This window comes from Hemitrygon akajei, chromosome 10, assembly GCF_048418815.1.
Source record: "Hemitrygon akajei chromosome 10, sHemAka1.3, whole genome shotgun sequence".
NCBI lineage: Eukaryota > Metazoa > Chordata > Chondrichthyes > Myliobatiformes > Dasyatidae > Hemitrygon > Hemitrygon akajei.
The window spans coordinates 136,108-163,668 of record NC_133133.1 but is presented as its reverse complement, the minus strand read 5'-3'; the positions used below and the strand labels follow the sequence as shown (position 1 = coordinate 163,668).

The window sequence follows — 27,561 nt, the reverse complement described above, 5'->3', positions numbered from 1 at the left end:
TGTCTGTGGCAGGATCACGGGCAGCAGTTTGCACTGGTGGGCAGACAGTGAGTGCGAACGGCAGGAATGCGGCCCCGACCAATCGCCGGCTCCCTCGATCTGAATACCTAAAATGGTCAACTCACTATTGGGGAGGATTAAAGGTTTTGTCAGGAGGTTCCCGGTATTAATAGGGTCTCTGCCCGGGACAGAGGCGGAGAGAGTCTCCGCAATCTCCGCGACCATGGCTTTCCAAAAACATTCAGGTACCGCAGTCGCGGCGCTCACTGTTCCACATGGCGAGCTCTAGGTGGCCGCAGGATGCATCTTTGTTCGAACCCTAGGGTTTTCGCCTTGTTTCCGTATCAGGCAATGTTTGGGGTTTATACACTTCCTGTCCCGTCCATCGTACATTTATCCGGTGTTACCTGTCCGTGTTCGGGCATCGGTGGAGTCAGTCTCACACACTGACTCCCACCCTCCGTGATGTTGCAGCCTGCGACCCCGGGAAGAGGGGTGGGTGGGTGTGTGAAAGGGTTAGGGGAAAGGGGAGAGATAAAGGGTAAAAGAGATGCGATAGGTGGTGTGAAAGTTCCTCAAAACTCAGTGGACCCGTTCTCCGAGTATGCGCGTGTGTGTGTGTGAGACCCATCCCTGCGACGTTGTGTTTTACCGTGTCTGTTCAATGATCCGCATGTGACCGAGTCTTCTCCTGGGTCTGCTGTGGTGGAATCCAGCCTTATGTTCACAGTAAATGGTATATGGAGGAATTTAAGGTGGGTGGTTATATGGGAGGCAGGGTTTAAGGGTCGGCACAACATCGTGGGCCGAAGGTCCTGTACTGTGCTGTATTGTTCTATGTTCTATTAAATTTCCGAGGCAACGGGACTGTGTGCACTATGTATAAACGTGCTCTCTGCAATTCATGTAGAGAATTATTTATTCTCTGTGCCAGTGAATTATTTATTTATGTGTCTGTTTGCCCGCTTATTTATTATTTTGTAGTATTTGCAGTTTATCTTCTTTTGCACATTGGTTGTCGATCTTTATTTATGAAGCTTTTACCAATACTATTGTGTTTCTTTGTATTTACTGTGAACGCCCGCAAGACAATGAATCTCAGGATTGTATGTGGTAGCATATGTGTACTTTGAACTGAGCCATGAAACACCGCACGACCTCCAACGACAGAAAATGAACAGCGGAAACCGAGCGGAGAAAGTTTCACTTTCCTCAAGTCCTGAAGAAGGGTCTCGGCCCGAAACGTCTACTGTTTATTCATTTCTATAAATGCTGCCTGACCTACTGAGTTCCTCCAGCATTTTATATGATCGACAGAGAAGACATTTTGTCAGTTCTCCCCATCTCCGTATCCACCCGTCACTCCCCCTCCCCCCCCCCCCCCCATTACCACCTCCAGCATCAAACTTGCGTCTCTTCCCCCTCACACGCGCTTCACCCACTGATCCCCTTCCCGACCTGGTACCGTTATCACTTTCCTTGTCTCCACTTCTTCCCCACCCGGCTCCGTCCATATCCCCTCCTCTTATCCTTGTCTGCTTCCACCTGCCTCGCTCTCCGAACTGGCTTTCTCACCACCCCGACCCTTATGGCCAGCATCTGCAGCCCTTTCTGTCCCACCTCACTCCACCCCTCCCTCTCTCTATATACTGGCCATCTCTCCTCTCCCATCTCTGTCCTGCTACAAGGGCTCAAACTGAAACGTTTACCACCCCTCTCTTCCCCACAGATGCCGCTTCAATGCAATGTAGCATTCATTTTAAAAGGACTAGAATATAAAAGCAAGGATGTAATGCCGAGACTTTATAAAGCACTGGTCAGACTGCATTTGGAGTATTGTGAGCGAACTTGGGCTCCTTATTTAAGAAAAGATGTGCTGGCATTGGAGAGGGTCCAGAGGCGATGCATGAGAATGATTCCAGGAATGAAAGGGTTCAGGTTTAATGAGTGTTTGATGGTTCTGGGCCTGTACTTGCTGGAGTTTAGAAGAATGGGGGGCGGGGGGGGGGGGAGGAAGTGATCTCAATGAAACTTACTGAATATTGAAAGGCCCAGATAGAGTGGACGTTGAGAGGATGTTTCCTCTAGTGGGGAGTCCAGAGGACACAGCATCAGAATAGAGGGACAACCATTTAGGACAGAGATGAGGAGGAATTTCTTTAGCCTGACGGTGATGAACTTCTGGAATTCATTGCCACAGGCGGCTGTGGAGGTCAAATCACTGGGTATATTTAAAGTGGAGCTTGATAGATTCTTAATTAGTCAGGTGCGAAAGATTATTGGGAGAAGGCAGAAGAATGGGGTTGAGAAGGGTAATAAATTAGCTATTCATGGAAAAGCGGAGTAGACTCGACGGGCCGAACAGCCTACTTCTCCTTCTAAGTCTTATGAGCTTATGGAATTGCTCCATTGAACCGGATTCAGAAGAGAATTAGTTTTAACATCACTGACAGAAATTACTATACATTATACAATAAATTAGTACAAGAATAAATAGTAACAAAGTGGTGTTCATGTAGTGTTTATAAATCTGCCAGCAGTATGGCAGAAGCTGTTCCTGAAACGTTGAATGTGGGTCTTCAAGCTCCTGTACCTTTTCCTTGATGTTAGCAATGAGAAGAGGTCACATCCTGGGTGGGGAGGGTCCTCAGTGGCGGGTGCCGCCTTCTTGAGGAAGGAGGATAAATAATTCTGGTGAGAGAGGCGGGAGGGCGGTGGGCAGGAGCGAATGGGGGAGGGCTGGGGTGGGGGGTTGGAAATAGTGAGAGTGCAAGCTAGATGCGGAAGCTGGGGGTTATCAGAGGGGGACACAGAGTTAAAGCAATGTGTGAGTTACGTGGTCCCCGTTGTTAAACTCTGGATGGTATTTCTACTGGCAGCCATATCCATGGTAATTGTACACGATCACCAAATATTACGTCTGTTTTATGTCATTTCAAACTCATAAACCGGGAGAACATTCAATCTCCTGCCGATTCGCGTAAAAACAAACACAGGAGAAGGAATTCCATCTCTGGAGAACTGCAGTGAAGGTTAAGTGCTTTGCATTCATTTCTTTTCCTTACGGAAACCAATTAGTAATCAATTAATTTACGTATAACTTGGCCGCTGCTGGGAATAAACAGAATCAATTTCATAAAGCAAGAAGAGTGAAATAACGAGGAACAGCTCAGCTACAGAAACAACCATAGTGTAGATCCAAACTATGGTCTGGAGTAAGGGCGTCGCTCTGTGGGGCTCAGCCAGTGGGTGTTCAGTATGTGGGGCTCAGTCTGTGGGTGTTCAGTATGTGGGTGTTCAGTATGTGGGTGTTCAGTATGTGGGTGCTCAGTCTGTGGGTGTTCTGTCTGTGGGTGTTCACTCCGTGGGGCTCAGTCTGTGGGTGTTCAGTATGTGGGTGCTCAGTCTGTGGGTGTTCTGTCTGTGGGGCTCAGTCTGTGGGTGTTCAGTCTGTGGGGTTCAGTCTGTGGGTGTTCACTCCGTGGGGCTCAGTCTGTGGGTGTTCAGTCCGTGGGGTTCAGTCCGTGGGGTTCAGTCTGTGGGTGTTCACTCCGTGGGGCTCAGTCTGTGGGTGTTCAGTCCGTGGGGTTCAGTCCGTGGGGTTCAGTCCGTGGGGTTCAGTCCGTGGGGCTCAGTCCGTGGGTGTTCAGTCCGTGGGTGTTCAGTCCGTGGGTGTTCAGTCTGTGGGGCTCAGTCTGTGGGGCTCAGTCTGTGGGTGTTCAGTCTGTGGGTGCTCAGTCTGTGGGTGCTCAGTCTGTGGTGCTCAGTCTGTGGGGCTCAGTCTGTGGGGCTCAGTCTGTGGGTGTTCAGTCTGTGGGGCTCAGTCTGTGGGGCTCAGTCTGTGGGGCTCAGTCTGTGGGTGCTCACTGTGGGTGCTCACTCCGTGGGTGCTCACTCCGTGGGGCTCAGTCTGTGGGTGCTCAGTCTGTGGGTGCTCACTGTGGGTGCTCAGTCTGTGGGTGTTCAGTCTGTCGGGCTCAGTCTGTGGGGCTCAGTCTGTGGGTGTTCAGTCTGTGGGGCTCAGTCTGTGGGTGTTCAGTCTGTGGGGCTCAGTCTGTGGGTGCTCAGTCTGTGGGTGCTCAGTCTGTGGGGCTCAGTCTGTGGGTGCTCAGTCTGTGGGTGCTCAGTGTGGGTGCTCAGTCTGTGGGGCTCAGTCTGTGGGTGCTCAGTCTGTGGGTGCTCAGTCTGTGGGTGTTCTGTCTGTGGGTGCTCACACTGTGGGTGCTACCTATCGGGAAGCTGATAATGTTAGCGGCAGGAATCAGGCATTGTTTTTGCACTAATCACATTCTGGTTTTCAGAAGTATGTGAATCACTTGAGAATTGAATTAATGTTTTCCACATGAAGTAATAGCAGCTTTTAGCACCAAATTTATCTCATCCTAACATTGTGAGAGATAAGTGAGTTCAGGTTAACCCTTGCTTCTCTGTACCATTCCCTCACCCGCTTTGTGCAAGTAACAATCTGCTTCCAGCCTTTACTTCCAGAAATATTGATGCTCCATCCAAAACTGTTTACTAACATGACAGATTAATCCTTAACCTACAGACTGAACCATACCGACTGAACCCCTCAAGGACCCTCTTTGTGTAGCTGATAGAGTTTAATTTGTCTTAAATCAGTTGTTTCCTGACGATATATTCACAATGTAAATTTAGATCTGTATTTGTACCTGCACTTCAGGGGTGCAGGGACTGTGTGTGTGTGTGTGTGTGTGTGTGTGTGTGTGTGTGTGTGTTTCTCTCTCTCTCCGTCTAGGGTCTCCAGGATTTAAACAGTATCTGTTAGATCTGTATATGTGTGTGCATTTCAGGGTTGCAGGGGCATGTGTGCCCGTATCTTTTGTCTAAGTGTATATCTGTGTCTGTGTGTATGCGTGCCTGTGCGTGTCTGTGTGTGAGTGTATCTGTCTGTATGTGTGCCTGTCTGTCTGCATCTGTGTGTCTGTGTGCATCTGTCAGTCTCTGTGTGCCTGTGAGTGTGTGTGTCTGTGCCAGTGTGTGTGTGTCTATGTATGTCTGACTGTGTGCATGTGTGTGTGTATGTGTTCCTGTGTGTGTGTATATGTGTTCCTGTGTGTGTGTCTGTGTCTGTCTGTCTGAGTGTGTGTGTCTGTGTTTGTATGTCTGTGTGTTTCTGTATGCATGTGTGCCTGTCTGTCTGCATCTCTGTGTGTGTCTGCCTGTCTGTGTATTTGTGTGTGTCTTTCTCTGTTTATGCATCTGTGTGTGTGTCTGTTTGTGTGTGTGTGTGTGTGTGTGTATGCGTTTTTCTGTTTGTATGCATGTGTGTCTGTCTGCATCTCTGTGTGTGTGTCTGTCTCTGTGTGTGTATGTGTGTGTGTGGTTGTGTGTCTTTGTGTGAGTCTTTCTCTGCATCTGTCTGTTTTTGTCTGAGTGTGTGTGTGTCTGTGTGAGTGTTTGTGTGTCTGTGTGTGTATCTGTATGTACATGTGTCTGTGCATGTGTGTTTGTGTGTCTGTGTCCGTGTTTGCTTGAGCATGTGTCTGTCTTTCTGTGTGTGTGTGTGCACCTGTGAGAGTGTGTGTGTATATGAGTATGTGTCTATGTGTATGTGTGTCTGTGTGCATATGTCAGTCTCTGTGTGTCTTTGTGTGTGTCTGTAAGTGTGTCTCTGTGTGTCTGTGTGTTTGTGTATGCATGTGTCTAAGTCTGTGTGTGTGTGTATGTCTGTGTGTTTGTGTCTTTGAGCATGTCTGTGGCTGTGTATGTATTCCTGTGTATATATGTTTCTCTGTGTGTCTGCGTGTGTGTCCATGTGCATCTGTCAGTCTCTGTGTGTCTTTGTGCTTGTCTGTGTGTGTGTATGTGTTTCTCTGTGTGTCTATTTGTGTGTATGTGTGTGTTTTGAACTTGTCTGTGGGTGTGTGTGTGTGTGTCTGAGTGTGTGCGTGCCTGTATGAGTGTGTGTCTATGTGCGCCTGTGTCTGTGTTTGTGCATCTGTCTGCTGTGCATGCATATGTCTGTGTGTGTGTCTGTCTGTGTATTTCTGTGTGTGGGTATGTGTTTCTATATGTGTGTGTCTATTTTTTTCTGTGGGTATGTGCGTCTTTGTGTGTCTGTCTGTTGTGCATATGTGCATGTTTGTCTGTGTATGTGTGTCTGTATATGGTTCTGTGTGTGTGTATATGTGTCTCTGTGTCTGTGTGCATCTGTCAGTCTCTGAGTGTGTGTGCGTGTGTCTGTATATAGTTCTGTGTGTGTATATGTCTGTGTGCATTTGTCAGTCTCTGAGTGTGTGTGTGTGTGTCTATGTTTGTGTATGTGTGTGTATAGGTGCCTGTGTATGTCCATTTGCTTGTCTATGTGTGTGTTTATGTGTTTGAGCATGTCTCTGGGTGTGTCTGTGTGATTGTGTGCAAGTGTTTCTGTGTGCATGTGTGTTTGTGTTTGGTTGTATGTGTCTGTCAGTCTCTGTGTCTGTGTGTGTATATGTTTCTGTGCATGTGTCTGTGTATGCGTGTGTGTATGTGTTTCTGTGTGTCTCTGTATGTGTCTGTGTGATTGTATGTAAGTGCATCAGTGTGTCTGTGTGTCTTCATGATTACGTGTAAGTGTTTCTATGTATGTCTGTGTGTCTGTCTTTGCATCTGTGTTAGTGTGTGTGTGTGTGTCTGTATTTGTCTGTGTGTGTACGTGTGTGTTTGTGTGTGTGTGTGTGTTGTTATGTCTGTCAATGTGTGTATGTGACTGTCTGTGCGTGTCTGTGTGTCTCTGTGAGTTTGTCTGTCTGTGTGTATCTGTATGTATGTGTGTGTTTTGCCTAAGTGTGTGTTTGTGTGTGTGTGCGCGCGCATATGTGTGTCTGTTTGTGTATGTGTGTGTGGCTGTGTGTGTGTTTGTGTGTGCATGTGTTCCTGTTAGTGCGTGTATGTGTTTCAGTGTGTCTATCTGTCTGTGTGTGTGTCCGTGTCTCTGTGTGTCTGAATGTGTGAGTCTGTGTGTGTTTGTGTGTGTCTATGTATATGTGTGTCTGTCTGTGTGTGCATGCATGTGTCTGTGTGTGTGCCTGTTTGTGTATGTCTGTGTGTATGTGTGCATTTGTGTTGTGTTTAAGTGTGTCTGTATGTGTCAGTGTGTGTATGCTTTGTGTGTGTGTTTGCCTCTGTGTATGTGTTTCTCTGTGTCTGTGTGTATGTGTCTGTGTCCAACTATCTGCATGTATTTGTATGTCTGTGTGTATGTGTTTCTGTTAGTGTGTGTGTCTGTCAGTGCGCGCGCATGTGTGTGCCTGTTTATGTGCATCTGTATTTGTATGCATTTGTGTGTGTGTCTGTATGTCTATGTATATGTGTGTCTGTCTGTGTGTGCATGCATGTGTCTGTGTGTGTGCCTGTTTGTGTATGTCTGTGTGTATGTGTGCATTTGTGTTGTGTTTAAGCGTGTCTGTATGTGTCAGTGTGTGTATGCTTTGTGTGTGTGTTTGCCTCTGTGTATGTGTTTCTCTGTGTCTGTGTGTATGTGTGTCTGTGTCCAACTATTTGCGTGTATTTGTATGTCTGTGTGTATGTGTTTCTGTTAGTGTGTGTGTGTGTGTCTGTCAGTGCGCGCGCATATGTGTGCCTGTTTATGTGCGTCTGTATTTGTATGCATTTGTGTGTGTGTGTCTGTGTGTCTATGTGCATCTGTGTCTCTGTGTATGGTGTGTATGTCTGTGTATATGTGTGTGTGTCTGTCTTTTTGTGTGTGTGTATGTGTGTGTTTGTATGTGAAATAGACTCTGGCATTCATGTGTGTGTGCATGTTGGGGTGAATAAGTAAGCATATATGTACTTGTGTACAAGAACATGTATATCCATTTGTGTTTACCTCTGCTCATGTCAACATGTATGTGCATTGTCTGATGCCCATGTGCCTATGCACATATTTTGTCACACATCTCTATGTGCCCTGATGTGTGTATGTGTGTCCAGGCATGTTGTGAGTGCACAAGCCTATCTGTGTATGGCACAGAACAATCCCACTGGGTAGCAGCAGGACAGGGTGATCTCATTCTCCTGATCCCCTGCTCACTCCTAAATGTCAGTCTTCTTGAATATATGTTATTATTTGTGGTAATTTGACTCAGTGCTGTGTGGGGGTTGTGTTGGTCCAGAGGAATGTTGTTTTGTTTAGTGGTATACGTGTGAATGGCAATATACGGAGTTATCACTGTTTGTCTTGTGTGCACAGGGCCATACTTTCGGTACCAGGAGCGGACCATGAGTGAGCAACACAACTGCCACCACTGCAAGAAGTCACTGCAGGGACACAAGTTCATTGAGAAGGACAAGTTGCTCTGCTGTGTCAGCTGTTATGATAAATTCATCGCCAACACTTGTGCCGAATGCAGGAAGCCTATTGGCTGTGGCTCCAAGGTGGGCAGACTCGGGCAGGGGTTGAAGAATAGCATCACTTGACTGTCACATGACCCTCCTCATCACCTGACCCCACAACCCCCGCCCACTGCAATCGGTTTATTATTGTCCCATGTACCAAGATACAGTGAAAAGCTTGTCTTTCATACTGTTCATACAGATCAGATCCTTACATAGGGCACTGAGGTGTGAAACAGTAACCGAATGCAGAATAAAGTGTTCTGGTTAGGGTTAGGGCATACAGGCAGACAATAAATTGCAAGGCCATTTACGAGGTGGATAAACTGACCCTCCCCGTCAGCTGACCATCTCCATTGCACTATCATAACTACTGTATTTATGCTGTGTGCTGTTGGTACTGTGTTTTGCACCTTGGCTCCGGAGGAGTGCTGTTTCATTTGGTGGTATTCATTGTTTGGTTGAATGCCAATTATATTTGAACTTGAACTTAAACCTTCAATTATCCCAATCCCTGACCATCCTTTCCTTCTCTAGGATTTCTCTTCCCCTGGAAAATTCCCACAGATTCAGGACTCTTCTGTCTCCCAGGTATCACCTTCCCAATCCCAATTGTAACAATTTGTTATGGGACTCTTCCCCCCCCCCCCCCCCACTCCAGTGATGCCTTCCTCCATCTACCCTGCTCTCTGCTGGACACATGCAACTTATTCACTGCCACCTTATTTCTCAGGTATCCATAGGGTGGGGATAGGAATTGGGTATGCAGTGGTTACAGGTGAGTGGGGAAGCACAGGTAAGTAGATTTTCAAATTACAGGAAATGCAAGAAGCATAATGTTTGTTATTGGAATATAGTCTCAGTCAGTCAGACACACACACACACACACACACACACACACACACACACACACACACACACACACACACACACACACACACACACACACACACACACACACACACACACACACACACACACCTGTATCTGACTCCATAAGCTCCTCTGGCAAGGAGACCCATGTATCAACCATTCTGTAAAGCATTCATATCCCCTTTAAATCCCACTCCTCATGCCTTAAGCCTAAGCTGTTTACCCATGGAAAAGAATTGTATTTACCTACCCTGTCTTATAATGTTATATACTTCTATCAGGGGGTCCGAATGATTTTGTGCAGGTGGCTCGAAGTTTTGTGTGGCTGGCTTTGATGTTTTAGATAGCTAGATACTTAATTGATCTCAAAGAAAATTAATGTCAAAGTAGCATTACAAATGCAGATATACAAGTTGAGATTTTTGATTGGAGAAAGGCTAACTTTGAGGAGATGTGAAAGGATTTAGAAAGAGTGTATTGGGACAATTTGTTTTATGGGAAGGATGTAATAGAGAAATGGAGGGCATTTAAAGGTGACATTTTGAGGGTACAGAATCTTTATGTTCCTGTTAGGTTGAAAGGAAAGGTTAAAAGTTTGAGAGAGCCATGGTTTTCAAGGGATATTGGAAACTTGGTTAGGAAAAAGAGAGATATCTACAATAAATATAGGCAGCATGGAGTAACTGAGGTGCTCAAGGAATATAAAGAATGTAAGAAGAAACTTAAGAAAGAAATTAGAAAAGCTAAAAGAAGATACGAGGTTGCTTTGGCAAGTAAGGTGAAAATAAATCCAAAGGGTTTCTACAGTTACATTAATAGCAAAAGGATAGTGAGGGATAAAGTTGGTCCCTTAGAGAATCAGAATGGACAGCTATGTGTGGAGCCAAAAGAGATGGGGAAGATTTTGAACAACTTCTTTTCTTCAGTATTCACTAAGGAGAAGGATTTTGAATTGTGTAAGGTAAGGGAAACAAGTAGGGAAGTTATGGAAACTATGACAATTAAAGAGGAGGAAGTACTGGCGCTTTTAAGGAATATAAAAGTGGATAAATCTCCGGATCCTGACAGGATAATCCCTAGGACCTTGAGGGAAGTTAGTGTAGAAATAGCAGGGGCTCTGACAGAAATATTTCAAATGTCATTAGAAACAGGGATGGTGCCAGAGGATTGGCGTATTGCTCATGTGGATCCATTGTTTAAAAAGGGTTCTAAGATTAAACCTAGCAATTATAGGCCTGTCAGTTTGATGTCAGTGGTGGGTAAATTAATGGAAAGTATTCTTAGAGATGGTATATATAATATTCTGGATAGACAGGGTCTGATTAGGAACAGTCAGCATGGATTTGTGCATGGAAGGTCATGTTTGACAAATCTTATTGATTTTTTTGAAGAGGTTATTAGGAAAGTTGACGAGGGTAAAGCAGTGGATGTTGCCTATATGGACTTCAGTAAGGCCTCTGACAAGGTTCCGCACGGAAGGTTAGTTAGGAAGGTTCAATCGTTAGGTATAAATATTGAAGTAGTAAAATGGATTCAACAGTGGCTGGATGGGAAATGTCAGAGAGTAGTGGTGGATAACTGTTTGTCAGGTTGGAGGTCGGTGACTAGTGGTGTGCCTCAGGGATCTGTACTGGGTCCAATGTTGTTTGTCATTTACATTAATGATCTGGATGATGGGGTGGTAAATTTGATTAGTAAGTATGCAGATGATACGAAGATAGGTGGCATTGTGGATAATGCAGCAGGTTTTCAAAGCTTGCAGAGAGATTTAGGCCAGTTAGAAGAGTGGGCTGAATGATTGCAAATGGAGTTTAATGCTGATAAGTGTGAGGTGCTACATTTTGGTAGGAATAATCCAAATAGGAAGTAGGGCTTTGAAGAATGCAGTAGAACAGAGTGATCTAGAAATAATGGTGCATAGTTCCCTGAAGGTGGAATCTCGTGTGGAGAGGGTGGTGAAGAAAGCTTTTGGTATGTTGGCCTTTATAAATCAGAGCATTGAGTATAGGAGTTGGGATGTAATGTTAAAATTATACAAGGCATTGGTAAGGCCGAATTTGAAGTATTGTGTACAGTTCTGGTCACCAAATTATAGGAAAGATATGAACAAAATAGACAGAGTACAGAGAAGATTTACTAGAATGTTACCTGGGTTTCAGCACCTAAGTTACAGGGAAAGGTTGAACAAGTTAGGTCTTTATTCTTTGGAGCGTAGAAGGTTGAGGGGGGACTTGATAAGAGGTATTTAAAATAATGAGGGGGATAGATAGAGTTGACGTGGATAGCCTTTTTCCATTGAGAGTAGGGGAGATTCAAACAAGAGGACATGAGTTGAGACTTAGGGGGCAAAAGTTTAAGGGTAACACAAGGGGGAATTTCTTTACTCAGAGAGTGGTAGCTGTGTGGAATGAGCTTCTGAGAAGTGGTAAAGGTAGGTTCGGTATTGTCATTTTAAGTAAAATTGGATAGGTATATGGACAGGAAAGGAATGGAGGGTTATGGGCTGAGTGCAGGCCAGTGGGACTAGGTGAGAGTAAGCGTTCGGCACGGACTAGAAGGGTCGAGATGGTCTGATTCCGTGCTGTAATTGTTATATGGTTATACAAATACTAGAAGTAAGAAAGTATTAAAAAATTAAGTTGCCCGATAAAGAGATGTACAAGATTTACAAGTCAAAGATTACAAGATTAGAGTGATAGAGAGAGAGACGATATAAGATGTAAGGAGCAGAATATTGAATCCATCTGGTTAGAGGTTCAGAATAGTAAAGAGAAAAAATCACTGGTGGGAGTTATCTATCGGCCACCAAATAATAACATGACAGTGACACAGACAATAAACAGAGAAATATCTGAGGCATGTAAGAATGGAACAGGAGTTACCATGGGGGACTTTAACTTGCACGTAGATTTAGTATATTTCAATTAAAAACTGGGACAATAAGGGTGGGGAGAGCGAGCTTTGGATAACTAAGGAAATAAAGGAAGGCATCAAACTAAAAGCTTGTGTGTATAAAGTCGCCAAGAGTAGTGGGAAACTGGAAGATCGGGAAAACGTTAAAAAGCAACAATGAACCACTAAATGTGCAATAAAGAAAGGGAAGCTAGATTATGAAAATAAACTACCACAAAATATATAAAGCTGAAAAGGGTGGCTAAAGTGAACGTGGGTCCCTTGGAGGATGAGGGGGGGAATTGATATTGGGTAATGAGGAAATGGCTGAGGCTTTGAATGACTATTTTGTGTTGGTCTTCACGGTGGAGGACACATCTAACATGCCAAAGAGAGATGTTATGGATGCGATGGGATGTGATGACCTTGATTCAATAACTATCACTGAAGAGGTAGTGCTGAGCAAACTTGTGAGCCTGAAGATGGATACGTCCCCTGGTCCTGATGCAATGCATCCTAGAGTACTGAAAGAAATGGCAGAAATTATAGTAGATGCTTTAGTGATAATTTACCAAAATTCTCTGGACTATGGACAGGTCCCGGTGGATTGGAAGATGGTGAATGTTCAAAAAAAGGATGTAGGCAAAAGCCAGGTAACTGTAGGCCAGTTAGTTTAACATCTGTAGTTGGGTAATTCTTGAAGCTATCATTAAAGAAGAAATAATGAGGCATCTGGAAAGAAATGGATCTATCAGGCAGACGTAGCATGGATTCAGCAAAGGCAGGTCCTGTTTGACAAATTTACTGGAGCTCTTTGAGAATATAACAAATGCAGTGAATAGAGGGGAACAGATGGACATTATTTACTTGGATTTCCAGAAGGCATTTGATAAGGTGCCACATAAAAGAATTATTCACAAGAGAAGGTGGCATAACATTGGGGTGATGTATTAGCATGGATAGAGGATTGGTTAACAGATAGAAAGCTGGGAATTGGGATACATGGATGTTACTCTGGTTGGCAATCAGTGGTGAGCGGTGTGCAGCAGGGGTTGGTGCTGGGCCCTTAACTGATCATGATATACATTAATGATCTGGAAGAGGGGACCGAGTGTAGTGTATCGAAGTTTGCTGATGATACTGAACTGAGTGGAAAATCAAATTGTACAGAAGATACGGAAAGTCTGCAGAGAGATATAGATAGGTTAAGTGAGTGCCAATGGTCTGGCAGATGGCGTACAATGTTGGTAAATGTGAGGTCATCCACTTTGGAAGGAAAAATGGAAGAGCAAATTATTATCTAAATGGTAAACAATTGCAGCATGCGCTGAGCAGAGGGACTTGGGAGTGCTTGAGCATTAATCACAAAAGGTTGGTTTACAGGTGCAGCAGGCTATTAAGAAGGCAAATGGAACGTTGGTCTTCATAGCTGGAGGGACTGAATGGATGGCTCTGATATTTCAGAAGCAGAATCAGGTTTATTATCACTGCCGTGTGTCGTGAAATTTGTTAACTTAGCAGAAGCAGTTCAATGCGATACATAATATAGAAGAAGAAGAGAAAAATAAAATAATAATAAGTAAATCAATTACAGTATATGTATATTAGATTAAAAATTGTGCAAAAACAGGAAATAATATATATTTAAAAAATTGAGTTATTGTTCATGGGTTCAACGTACATTTAGGAATCGGATGGCAGAGGGGAAGAAGCTGTTCCTGAATCACTGAAGTCTTCGGGCTTCTGTACTTCCTACCTGATGAAAAGGGCATGCCCTGGCTTCTGGGGGTCCTTATTAATAGACACTGCCTTTCTGATACACTGCTCCATGAAGATGTCCTGGGTACTTTGTAGGCTAGTACCCAAGATGGAGATGACTAGATTTACAACCTTCTGCAGCTTCTTTCAGTCCTGTGCCCTAGCCCCTCCATACCAGACAGTGATGCAGCCTGTCAGAATGCTCTCTACGGTACAGCTACAGCAGTTTTTGAGTGTATTTGTTGACATACCAAATCTCTTCAAACTCCTAATGAAGTATAATTGCTGTCTTGCCTTCTTTATAACTGCATCAATATGTTGGGACCAGGTTAGGTTCTCAGAGATCTTGACACCCAGGAACTTGACACTACTCACTCTCTCCATTTCTGATCCCTCTATGAAGATTGATATGTGTTCTTCATCTTCCCTTCCTTAAGTCCACAATCAGCCCTTTCATCTTGCTAAACGTTAAGTGCAAGTTTGTTACTGCGACACCACTCCACTAGTTGGCATATCTCGCTCCTGTATGCCCTCTCATCTCCATCTGACATTCCACCAACAATGGCTGTATCTTGAGCAAATTTACAGTTGGTTTAAGCCACACGGTCATGTGTATATAGACAGTAGAGCAGTGGGCTAAGCACACACCCCTGAGGTGCACCAGTGTTGATCATCAGCGAGGAGGAGATGTTATCACCAATCCACATAGATTGTGGTCTCCCGGTTAGGAAGTCGAGGATCCAATTGCAGAGGGCAGTACTAGAGGCCCAGGTTCTGCAACTTTTCATTCAGAATTGCAGGAATGATGGTATTAAATGCTGAGCTATGGTTGATGAACAGCATCCTGACGTGGGTGTTTGTGTTGTCCAGGTGGTCTAAAACCGTGTGGAGAGCCATTGAGGTTGTGTCTGCCATTGACCTATTGTGGTGATAGACAAGCTGCAATGGGTCCAGGTCCTTGCTGAGGCAGGAGTTCAGTCTAGTCATGACCAACCTCTCAAAGCATTTCATCATTGTAGATGTGAGTGCTATTGGGCAATAGTCATTAAGGCAGCTCACATTATTCTTCTTAGACACTGGTATAATTGTTGCTTTCTTAAAGCAAGTGGAAACTTCCACCCATAGTAGTGAAAGGTTGAAAATGTCCTTGAATACTCCTGCCAGTTGATTGACACAGGTTTTCAGAGCCTTACTAGGTACTCCATTGGGACCTTCTGCCTTGTGAGGGTTCACCCTCTTTAGCTCAACATTGGCCTCAGAGACAGAGATCACAGGGTCATCAGGTGCAGCAGGGATTTTGAATGGGTGGCTCTGATGTTTTGTACGGGTGCATCTAATGTTTTGTACAGGTGGCCTTGATGACAATCCAGTAAATGGAACCAAACTGGTATCACACACAAAATGCTGGAGCAACTCAGCAAGTTTCACCTATCACAGTCTAGCTTGTACACCATCCCCTTCCCCACCTTATCATTCTGGCTTATGCCCCCTTTCCTTTCCAGTTCTGATGAAGTTCCAGCTCAATGCAGAGTTCCTGCAGCATTTTGTGTTTGTTGCTCTGGTTTTCCAGAATCTGCAGTACTTCTGTGTTTGCAAATTGGCACAGTGTCCCCCTGCAGCTTTGAATCTCCAAAAAGGTCAGATTATCGGAGATTTGTGTGTCTTAATAGAGACTGGGAAATCTTGTTGGTTGATTTATCAGCTCACGCGACAGGCGGATCACACTCACAACAGCAGGAATTGGATGTGAGATCAATGTTCCGTTAAAAACTCACAGTATCCACCCTCGGCCTCTGTCTTCCTCTGCTGGAGACACACAGGACTGCAGCGCCAAAAACACACCAGGTTTGCAGAACACACACACACACAGTGCTGGAGGAACTCAGCAGGGCAGGCAGCATCTATGGAAAAGAGTACAGTCGACGTTTCGGGCGAAACCTTTCAGCAGAACAAGGCCATTAATCAGAATCGGAATCAAGTTTAAAATCGCTGTAAACTTGTATGCCGTGAAATTTGTTGTTTGTGGCAGCAGTACATTACAGTTCATAGTAATAACATTATAAATTTCATTATATATATGTATATACACGTCGAAGTAAATAAGCAGTGCGGAAAAAAAGCAAAATATAGTGACGTAGCGTACATGGCCGGAGGGGAAGAAGCCATTCCCGGAGCATTGAGTGTGGGTCTTCAAGCTCTTGTACCACCCCCTTGATGGTAGCAGTGAGAAGAGGGCTTGTCCCGGGTGATGGGGCAATGATGGATAACCGTAATCCTGATATTTAAATAGTGGGGGTGTAGAACAGCGACTCGCCCTCCTGTCGGCCTTCGACAACAGCGGAAACCGTGGAACTGGAGGTTGAGTGGAGGCAGATGGTCAGACTAGGGGTCCCGACCAGGGTGTGGCTGAGAGGAACAACTGTCTGATTTCCCAGTTTACCGAGGATGGGATCGTGAGTAAGGAGTTTACAGAGTGTCTCGAAGGGCCACAGTTTCCCAGTCTTACGTTGGGCCATTGCCCGAACTCGGGGGACATTGCCCGGCCAGAGGCACAGTGCCCGAACCCGGGGGACATTGCCCGGCCCGAGGCACAGTGCCCGAACCCGGGGGACAGTGCCCGAACCCAGAGAAGTGACTAGGCTGAAGCACCGCCGCTTCACCGTTGTCCCTGCCCCGTTTTGCAGGAACTTCATCATGAGAACAAATACTGGCACGAAGACTGCTTCCGCTGTTACCACTGCAGTCGCTCCCTCGTCAACGATTCATTCAGCATCAAGAACGAGCGGATCATCTGCACCAAGTGTCTGCCCCGGACCGACGCGTCCACCTGTCAAAGCTGCAAGCGGCCCATCAAACCGGGTGAGTGCGCATCTCTCCGCCGGCGACTCCAGGTAACAATCGGTTAACTCTTACTGTACCCAGTTAACTCGCTGGTTACCAATTAACCAGATTACCAGTAGACTGTATTCCCCCGCTCCTGATTTGTTGCGGTTCACCCGCTGTCCCTGAATTGTGGAAATGATTACGGATTCTGTCAGGTTCCAGAGATCACGGTGGTCTCCGCCCGTCGATATTGGGACCCATAACCACCCACCGCTCGTCTGTACCGGGCTCCGGTTCCCGTCTACGGTTTCAAAGCCTCGGAGGTGTTGGCCTTTTCGCCCGTAGGCCAGGCCAGATCCACAGTGCAGCCATTCACCCATCGAGTCCCACCTTGCTCCCTCCCAGGAACCGCGACAGAGCCGCTACCCCCCACCCCAGATACCTCCTTCGATCCCGACCAGGCACCGGGTGGAGTTCCCAAGTTCTCCTTGCGACCGGGTGGGCTTCCCCGTGTGCTCCGATTCGTTGCATCCACGTCCCGCAGTTGGGTAGGGTCGGCTCCGAAATCGGCCGCCATTATTGTGGATTTTTACACTGAAGTGACGAGACGGGAAAATTGTCCCCTCCCCCGAGCCCCGGAGGTACTGGACTGATATGGTGATCTTCCTGCAGGGACGAAGAGCTTTGAGTACGGCGGCTCCCACTGGCACGAACGCTGCTTCACTTGTCAGCGATGCCTGAAGGAGATCGGTACCGGCAGCTTCGTCCCGAGGGGTGACCAGATTTTCTGCGTCTCTTGCAACGAGAAGAAGTTCTCCAAACACTGCACCCACTGCAGGAAGGTGAGGGGTGAGGGTGGCGGGGGAGCTGGTGGGGAGTGGACAGTACCCCGAAGATCAGCCCCTGACCCTGGGTTCGATCAGTGACTCCCGGGACCAGAAGGGTGTCCTTAGGACTGACTCCTGGACCCGTCGGTGATCCCTGAAGTGATCGGTGATTCCGGTAACCAGTCCATGCTGCGCGTTTTCCAGTTCCGGCCAGTTGCCTGGGCTGATGGTAAATCCATAAAACTACAATATATAGAAGCAGTAGGACATTCGATCATAGCTGATTTATTCTTCTGCCTTCACTCTGTAAACTTTGACGCCCTGATGAAACATCTCCACATCCACTCCAGGCCTTTCAATATTTGACAGGATTCAATGCCAGAGAAGGGAAGAGGGCGGGGTGCTGTCTTGAAAGATGGGGAGGGTGGGAGAAGGCGAAGGGGGTGGGGAGGGTGGGAGAAAGGCGAAGGTTGAGGGGAGAGAATTGATGGAGGGGGTAAGGGTGTGGTTGAGTTGAATGGGGAGGTTTGAAGTTATAGGAGGAATGGGACAGCTGAGGAGAGGGTGAAGAGTCGAGGGTCGGTGACCCTGCCAGTGGGCTGCCCCTTCCCCTCTGCCTGACTCTCCCTTTCCCCTGGTCCTTTCAGCCCATCACCAGTGGGGGTGTGAGCTACCGTGACGAGCCATGGCATACCGAGTGCTTCGTCTGCAAGACGTGTCGGAAGCAGCTGAGTGGAATCCAGTTCACTGGCCACGAGAACTTCCTGTACTGCGTGGACTGTTACAGCCAATTCATCGCCAAGAAATGTGGCACTTGCCACAAACCGGTCACCGGTAGGTCCGGCCTGTCCGCTTCGTGACTCCAGCTCAGCCCTTCTCTCAGCCCGACGGTTTTCATAAGAACATAAGAAATAGGAGCAGGAGTAGGCCATCCGGCCCATCAAACCTGCCCCGCCATTCAATAACATAATTGCTGATCAGTCCGTAACTCAGCTTCATCGACCTGCCTTTTCCCCATAACCCTTAATTCCCCTACTATGTAAAAATCTACCTAACTGTATCTTCAATATATTTAGAGAAGAAGCCTCAACTGCTTCCCTGGGCAGAGAATTCCACAGATTCACCACTCTCTGGGAAAAACAGTTTTTGCAATATTTGCAATATTCTGGGATAAATGCCACCAGACCCTGGGGAATTTAGCCATAAGACAAAGGAGCAGAAGTCAGCCATTCGGCCCATCGAGTCTGCTCCGCCATTTCATCATGAGCTGATCCAATCTCCCCTTTAGTCCCATTCCCCCGCCTTCTCACCATAACCTTTGATGCTCTGACTACTCAGATACCTATCAATCTCTGGCTTAAATACACCCAATGACTTGGCCTCCACTGCCCGTGGCAACAAATTCCATAGATTCACCACCCTCTGGCTAAAATTTTTTTTTTGCATCTTTGTTCTGAATGGGCGCCCTGCAATTCTCAAGTCATGTCCTCTCATACTAGACTTCTCCACCATGGGAAACAACTTTGCCACATCCACTCTGTCCATGCCTTTTAACATTCAAAATGTTTCTATGAGGTCCTTCCTCATTCTTCTAAACTCCAAGGAGTACAGTCCAGGAGCGGTCAAACGTTCCTCATATGTTAACCCTCTCATTTCCGGAATCATTCTAGTGAATCTTCTCTGAACCCTCTCCAATGTCAGCACATCCTTTGTTAAATAAAGAGCCCAAAACTGCACACAGTATTCCAAGTGAGGTCTTACCAGTGCCTTATAGAGCCTCAACATCACATCCCTGCTCCTATACTCCATTCCTCTAGAAATGAATGCCAACATTGCATTCGCTTTCTTCACCACCAATTCAATCTGGAGGTTAACCATAAGGGTATCCTGCACGAGGACTCCCAAGTCCCGTTGCATCTCAGAACTTTGAATTCTCTCCCCATTTAAATAATAGTCTGCCCGTTGACTTCTTCTACCAAAGTGCATGACCGTACACTTTCCGACATTGTAATTCATTTGCCACGTCTTTGCCCATTCTCCCAATCTATCCAAGTCTCTCTGCAGAATCTCTGTTTCCTCAGCACTACAAGCCCCTCCACCTATCTTTGTATCATCAGCAAACTTAGCCACAAAGCCATCTATTCCATAATCCAAATTGTTGATATACAACGTAAAAAGAAGCGGCCCCAACACGGACCCCTGTGGAACACCACTGGTAATCGGCAGCCAACCAGAATGGGATCCCTTTATTCCCACTCTCTGTTTCCTGCCAATTAACCAACGCTCTATCCACGTATGTAACTTTCCCGTAATTCCATGGGCTCTTATCTTGTTTACCAGCCTCATGTGCGGCACCTTGTCAAAGGCCTTCTGAAAATCCAAATACACAACATCCACTGCATCTCCCTTGTCTAGCCTACTTGTAATTTCCTCAAAAAATTGCACTAGGTATGTCAGGCAGGATTTTCCTTTAAGGAAACCATGCTGAGTTCTGCCTATCTTGTCATATGCCTCCAGGTACTCCGTAACCTCATCCTTGACAATCGACTCCAACAACTTCCCAACCATCGATGAGAAGCTAACAGGTCTATAATTTCCTTTTTGCTTCCTTGCCCCCTTCTTAAATAGCGGAGTGACATTTGCAATCATCCAGTCCTCCAAAACCAGGCCAGAATCTACCGACTTTTGAAAGATCATTGCTAATGCCTCCGCAATCTCCACAGCTACTTCCTTCAGAACAGGAGGGTGCATTCCATCTGGTCCAGGAGATTTATCTACCCATAGACTATTCAGCTTCCTGAGTACTTACTCTGTCGTAATTGTGACTGCAAATATTTCTCTTCCCCGACACCTTTGAATGTCTGGTATATTGCTGATGTCTTCCTCAGTGAAGACTGATGCAAAATACTCGTTCAGTTCCTCCACCATCTCCTTATCTGCCATTACAATTTCTCCAGCATCATTTTCTATCGGTCCTATATCTACTCTCACCTGTTTTTTTACTCTTTATATACTTGAAAAAGCTTTCAGTATCCTTTTTGATATTATTTGCTAGCTTCCTTTCATAGTTCATCTTTTCCCTCTTAATGACCTTTTTAGTTTCCTTTTGTAAGCTTTTAAAAACTTCCCAATTCTCTGTCTTCCCACTAATTTTTGCTTTCTTGTATGCCCTCTGCTTTTACATTGGCTTTGACTTCTCTTGTCAGCCACAGTTGCATCCTTTTTCCATCTGAAAATTTCTTCTTCTTTGGAATATATCTGTCTTGCACCTTCCTCACTTCCCGCGTAAACTCCAGCCACTGCTGCTCTGCTGTCCTTCCCATTAGTGTCCCTTTCCAGTCTACCTTGGCCAGTTCCTCTCTCATGCCACTGTAATTTCCTTTACTTCACTGAAATACCGACACATTGGATTTCAGCTTCTCTTTCTCAAATTTCACAGCGATCTCAATCATGTTGTGATCATTGCCTCCTAGGGGTTCCTTCACTTCCATCGCTCTAATCACCTCTGGTTCATTACACAATACCCAATCCAGTACAGCTGATCCCCTAGTGGGCTCAACAACAAGCTGTTCGAAAAAGCCATCTCGTAGACATTCTACAAATTCTCTGTCTTGAGATCCAGTGCCGACCTGATTTTCCCAATCCACTCGCATGTTAAAATCTCCTACAATTATCATAACACTGCCCTTCTGGCAAGCCTTTTCTATTTCCTGTTGTAATTTGTAGTCCACATCACTGCAGCTGTTTGGAGGCCTGTAGATAACTGCCATCAGGGTCCTTTTACCCCTGCGATTTCTTAGCTCAACCCATAAAGATTCTGTACCTTCCGATCTTATGTCAACTCTTTCTAATGATTTAATATCATTTCTTACCATTAAAGCCACACCACCCCCTCTGCCTACCTGCCTATCCTTCCAATACACTGTGTACCCTTGGATGTTCAGCTCCCAGAGCCATGCATCCTTTAGCCATGTCTCAGTGATGGCCACAATATCAATACCTGCCAATCTGTAACTGTACAACAAGATCATCCACCTTATTCATTATGCTGTGTGCATTTAAGTATAACACCTTAAGTCCAGTATTTGGTACTTTTTGCATTGATTGCACTGCAACTCATCCCAATGGCTGCAAATTTGCTCCATCACCTGTCTGTCCTTCCTGACATCCTTACCTTAGATCTATTTCTGTTTTTCCTCTTGTCCGCTCCATCATTCCTGTTCCCATCCCCCTGCCAAATTAGTTTAAACCCTGCCTAACAGCTCTATTAAACCTTCCCGCCAGGATATTGGTCCCCCTAGGATTCAAGTGTAACCCGTCCTTTTTGTACAGGTCACACCTGCTGCAAAAGAGGTCCCAATGATCCAGAAACTTAGAATCCCTGTCTCCTGCTCCAATCCCTCAGCCACACATTTATCCTCCACCTCATTCCATTCCTACTCTCAGTCGCGTGGCACAGGCAGTAATCCCGAGATTACTACCTTTGCGGTCCTTCTTCTCAACTGCCTTCCTAACTCCCTATATTCTCCTTTCAGGACCTCTTCCCTTTTCCTACCTATGTCATTGGTACCTATATGTACCATGACCTCTGGCTCCTCACCCTCCCACTTCAGGAATATCTTGGACGCGATCAGAAACATCCTGGACCCTGGCACCAGGGAGGCAAACTACCATCCGGGTCTCCTGATTGCGTCCACAGAATCACCTATCTGACCCCCTAACTATCAAGTCCCCTATTACTACTGCCTTCCTCTTCCTTTTCCTCATCTCTGTCCTAAATCTTCTCTCCTGAATCTTGAGGCAATGTCCCCTAGTTCTAGTCTCACCTACAATGGAAACAACTTTCCTACTTCTAGCTTTATCTAACCCTGTCAAAATTTTGTATGTTTCTATAAGATCCCTTCTCATTCTTCCGAATTCCATAGAGTATAGTCCCAAGCGACTCAATCTCCCCTTCATCTCTGGAATCAACCTGGTGAACCTCCTCTGCACTGTCTCCAAAGCCAGTATATCTTCCCTCAAGTATGGAGACCAGAACTGCACACAGTATTCGGTCTCACCAGTACCCTGTATAGTTGCAGCATGACCTCCCTGATCTTGAATTCAATCCCTCTGGCAATGAAGGGCAACATTCCATTTTCCTTCTTAATAGCCTGTTGCACCTGCAAGCCAACTTTTTGCAATTCATGCACAAGCACTCCCAAGTCCTTCTGCATAACAGCATGCTGCAATTTTTCACTATTTAAATAATAATCTACTCTTCTATTATTCCTTCCAAAGTGGATGATCTCACATTTACCAGCATTGTATTCCATCTGCCAGACCTTGGCCCACTCACTTAACCCATCTATATCCCTCTATAGACTCTCCACATCCTCTGTACAGTTTGCTTTTCCACTCAGTTCAGTGTCATCAGCAGATTTTGTCTTCCCTATACTCAGCTTACTCAGTCCCCTCTTCCAAATCATCAATGTAAATGGTAAATAGCTGTGGGCCCAGCACCGACCCCTGCGGCACCCACTCACCACTGACTGCCAATCAGAGAAACACCCATTTATACCAACTCTCTGCCTTCTATTGGTTAACCAATCTGCTATCCATGCCAATAAACTTCCTCCAACTCTATCAACGCCATCCACTCTATCAAGTTCTTCAACTTTCAATAGGTTTCAATGAGGTCACCCCTCATTTTTCTGAATTCCAATGAGTAGAGGCCTAGGGTCAGTAAATGCTTTTCATATGACAAGCCTTTCAATCCTGGAATGATTTTTGAGAACCTCATTTCAACCCTCTCTAATGTCAGCATCTCCTTTCTTAGATAAGGGGCCCAAAACTGCTCACAATTCCTTGTCTTCAACAGCTTTGAAATCAGTTTACATGTACCGAGGTACAATGGCAAATCGATCAATTAATTACAACAGAATGCAGAATAAAATGTTACAGCTACAGAGAAATTGCAGTGCAGGCAGACAATAATGAGATATATTGAGGTCAAGCGCAGCATTACCTCACAGGAGTTGGGAATTATAGTCAGTCTTTTACTTCAGTGATGGGCATATTTTTGGAGAAGATTCCCAGAGACAGGGTTTATAAGTATTTGCATACCACAGTGCAGATGAAACACTGGACTGAGTAGAGGGAGAGAGAACTTAAAAGAAATGAACTGGGGGTAGTCCATACTTTTTGTGCACCACAGTTCCTGAGGGGACATTAGATTGTGCATAATCAGGCTCTTGGTAAGGTCCTTTCAAAAGAAGTTACATTTAAATGGAGCAGCCATTGTGAGAGTGGACCACTGTTAGAGTGGGGAGTTGAGGATTTGGCTTACTGAAGCTTAGGAGAAGAGAGGCAAAGGTTAGAGGTAGATTTATTTTTATTATTTAATCTTTATTTCTTATTGCACATTTGGTTCAGTGTACTCAGACTTGGAATTATGATGTTGTAGACCCAATTATGATATTGGGCCTGGCAGATGGAGTACAATGTTGATAAATGCAAGGTCATCCACTTTGGAAGGAAAAATGGAAGAGCAATTATTTAAATGGTAAAAAATAACAGCATGCTGCTGTGTAGAGTAACTTGGCAGTGCTTGTGCATGAATCACAAAAGGTTGATTTGCAGTGCAGCAGGCCATCAAGGCGGCAAATGGAATGTTGGACTTCCATGGCTAGAGAGATTGAATTTAAGAGCAGGGAGATTAGACTGCAACTGTACAGGGTTCTGTGGTCTCCTTACTTGAGGAAGGATATACTGGCTTTTGAGGTGGTGCTGAGGAGGTTCACCAGGTTGAATCCAGAGATGAGGGGGTTAGACTATGAGAAGAGATTGAGTCATGTAGGACTGTACTCGCTGGAATTCAGAAGAATGAGATCTTATAAAAACATATAAAATTATGAAAGGGATATATAAGAAACAAGCAGGGAAGTTGTTTCCACTGGTAGGTGAGTCTAGAACTAGGGGACATGGCCTCAAGATTCAGGGGAGTAGATATAGGACGGAGGTGAGGAAGAACTGCTTTTCCCCAGAGAGTGGTGAATCTGTCCAATGAAGCAGTGGAGGCTACCTCAGTAAATATATTTAAGACAAGGTTGGATAGATTTTTGTATATTAGGGGAATTAATGGATAATGGGTTATCCACCTATTAATGGTAGGTGGAGATCAGCCATGCTCTTATTGAATGGAAGAGCAGGCTTGGTGACCAGATGATCTACTCCTGCTCCTATTTATGTTATGTTCCCACAGTAGCCTGGGGTATATTTCATCCTGTTCTGGCGACTTATCTAACTTAATACCTTTCAACAGCTGCAGTACATCCTCTTTCTTAATGTCTATACACGCAAGTGTTTTAGTCCACTGTAAGGCATCCCCACTATTCACAATAACTGGTGAATAGTGAAGCAAAGTATTCACTAAGTACCTTGACTACCTCCTCTGGTTCCATGTACATTTCCACTATTGCAACTGATTGGTCCTATTTTCACATGACTCATCCTCTTGCTCTTCATATATTTGTAGAATGCCTTGGGGTTTTCCTTAATCCTGCTCTCCTAATTCCATTCCTGAGCTTCTTCCTGGCACCATTGTAATTTTTTACAGCTCTAACAATACCTAGTTTCTTGAACCTTTTGTAAGCTTTTCTTTTCAACTAGATTTTCTCCGTCCTTTGTACACCATGGTTCTTTTACCTGACCACCCTTTCCCTATCTCAATGTAACATACTTATGCAGTAGACAATCCCTCCATAACTTCCTCCTTTTCTGCAGCTGTGATACCATCCCTGATTAGCAATACCATACCCCCACTTCTTTTGCTTCCCTCCCTGTCTTTTTTGAAACATCTAAAGCTTGGCACATTCAGCAGGCATTCTTGCTTGAGACATCCAAGTTTCCGTAATGGCCACAACGTTATAGTTCCATGCACTGATCCACACTACGTTCATCTGCTTTGTTTATGATACTCCTTGCATTAAAATAAACACATCTCAAACTATCAGGCTGAGTGCATCTTTGCTCTTTATTCTGCTTATTCTTCCTTAATCTCCCTACAAGTTGTCTTCACTTGTGCCCAACCGCCCCATACTCTGCCTTCTCATGTCAGTTCCCACCTCCCTTCAATCTAGTTAAAACCCTTCCCAATAGCATTCTTGTATACCAACTGCCCCATCCTCAGGCCTTTCACTCCATTTCCCTTCCCTCTGCCAATGTTCTATGTTCAATTGCCTCACAATGCCAGCAATCCAACTGCCAACACTCTACCACACTGTTCTCCTGATCTATAATCTCCCTGTGGCTTTAAGACAACTTCCTGTGCTGCCCACAGTAATGGATTGAGCACTGGATAGTCACAGAGCGACAGGCTCTTCGGTCCACTCAGTCTATACTGACCAAACACCTGGGTTAGTGCTGTAACACTAAATGTGTATCTTTTGTCAGGGTTTGGCGGAGCTGAGATCGTAACCTCTGAAGGTCACCAGTGGCACAAGGAGTGCTTCAAGTGTAAGAGGTGTTACAGCAACCTGGTCAACCAGCGGTTTGTCACTCATAACAGGGAGGTCTACTGTACTGAGTGTGGCAAAAACCTGTAAAGGTGGAGATGGTGTGCGGAAACATCAACAAATATTTGAGAAACGAATGCAGTCTATATTAGTCCAGTTATAAGCAAAAGTTAGCTAACCAAATGCATCAACGGTGACAAAATAGCACCTATCGGGAATGATATCCAATATTAGATGCACTTTGTGTTTTCTGCAGTGCTAAATATTATCCACAGGTAGAAGCAGCAATGAGAAATTTGACAGAATGTCATAGAAAGTTCTAAATGCTTGCAATATTTAATCATACATCTTTCTAGATGACCTAATGACATTAAATGCTGGAAGTATAAACAGTGAAATATCATTTACTCGACATGTTACTGTAGTGTTTAACTGCATGCAATATCTGAAGTTTCTTCATCGTCTTGGCTCGAGTGAAGTGTGGTGCATCAAGAAGCAAACTGAATTGGTATAATGTATGTTAGCAGAAAATATTTGGCTTGTGTGATAGTTGCGCTGTACTATCACCACACACCAATTATAGCACAGAAATTATTTAAACACACCAATATTCAGCTTTTGAATTCAGTTTTGCCTCTATTCACTTATTCAGTCACTTGGTAATTTTCAAACTAACTACTGACATTACAGTTGAGTGCCTTTGAAATAACACCTGTCATGTAATTATCAAGTGCATGTTAATTATATATACTATGTGTGACCTGTTGGCATGCAAGATCACAGTCCAATGTACTAGATTATTTGGAGCATAACATATTACCTTTTAATAAAGTCTCAGATCTGCAAGTGGCCACTTGGTGTTTGCAATTAGTTATTTTCACAAAACATATTAGTGGGCAGTTTCTTCCAAAAAGCACCTGAAACCTGTTCCTCAGTCTGTCCCAGGCCTGTGGCTGGGAACTAGATGCTTTAATAACTGCCATGACAGCACTGTGAAAGCTCTTACCATGATAAGTCATCATGGTCCACAACATTACCTAAATGGTTGATGGATGTTCCTTGGAAAGGCAGCTGAACATGATTGTGAGATTGAGGAGCAGAGTTATAGACAGACTCGACTGTGACCTTGATTGGATCTACAACTGGTACAATAGGATGGGCCTAATGGCCTCTGTGATTCAGTGGAAGTTTTGGTTTGTGCAACCATGAAGCTAGGTGTGAGCCAGTGATAACCACCTGTGTGATCTATCCCCTTCCATCTTCCCATGCACCAGCAGTAACAGTCTGTGTGATCCACACCCCTCCATCTCCCACCCAGCTCTTTTCCCATTAAATTTTCTTTGCTTCAGCCAGACCTCGTGTGAATGGTCTGTCTCTTCATTTCTCCCTGATTACTAGTGACCGCATGTATCCTCAGTGTCCAGTATGGGAAGTATGTGCTCCACACCCATCATTTGGAATCCAAAACCAGCAGTGCCTCATGCTGAGGGATGGACATGAGTTCACCTCGAATGCTCTTCAGAAAGTACCTGACTTCAATCCACACAGGCCAGTTG

The 27,561-nt window shown here is 45.1% G+C and overlaps 1 protein-coding gene and 1 long non-coding RNA gene across 5 annotated transcripts in view; one reads left to right on the top strand and one right to left on the bottom strand.

Annotated features, from left to right (window-relative positions):
- Positions 1-17,395, bottom strand: part of LOC140734140 (uncharacterized) — a 79,818-nt gene extending 62,423 nt beyond the window's left edge. Inside the window, exon 1 of the long non-coding RNA XR_012100489.1 lies at positions 17,126-17,395. This is a non-coding gene — a long non-coding RNA (uncharacterized lncRNA). The remainder of the gene's footprint in view (positions 1-17,125) is intronic.
- Positions 90-26,855, top strand: fhl1a (four and a half LIM domains 1a). Of its 4 annotated transcripts, none has more exons than XM_073057719.1 (6): positions 90-245; positions 8,195-8,379; positions 16,545-16,719; positions 17,356-17,525; positions 18,158-18,344; positions 25,944-26,855. In XM_073057719.1, the coding sequence occupies exons 1-6, from the start codon at positions 113-115 to the stop codon at positions 26,093-26,095; spliced, it is 1,002 nt and encodes a 333-aa protein (XP_072913820.1). In that variant the 5' UTR covers positions 90-112; the 3' UTR covers positions 26,096-26,855. The 4 variants fall into 4 exon arrangements, with proteins under 4 accessions (XP_072913820.1, XP_072913822.1, XP_072913821.1 ...); XM_073057721.1 differs by lacking the exon at positions 90-245 and adding an exon at positions 635-755; XM_073057720.1 differs by lacking the exon at positions 90-245 and adding an exon at positions 2,768-2,890.
- Positions 26,856-27,561: the final 706 nt, after the last annotated feature.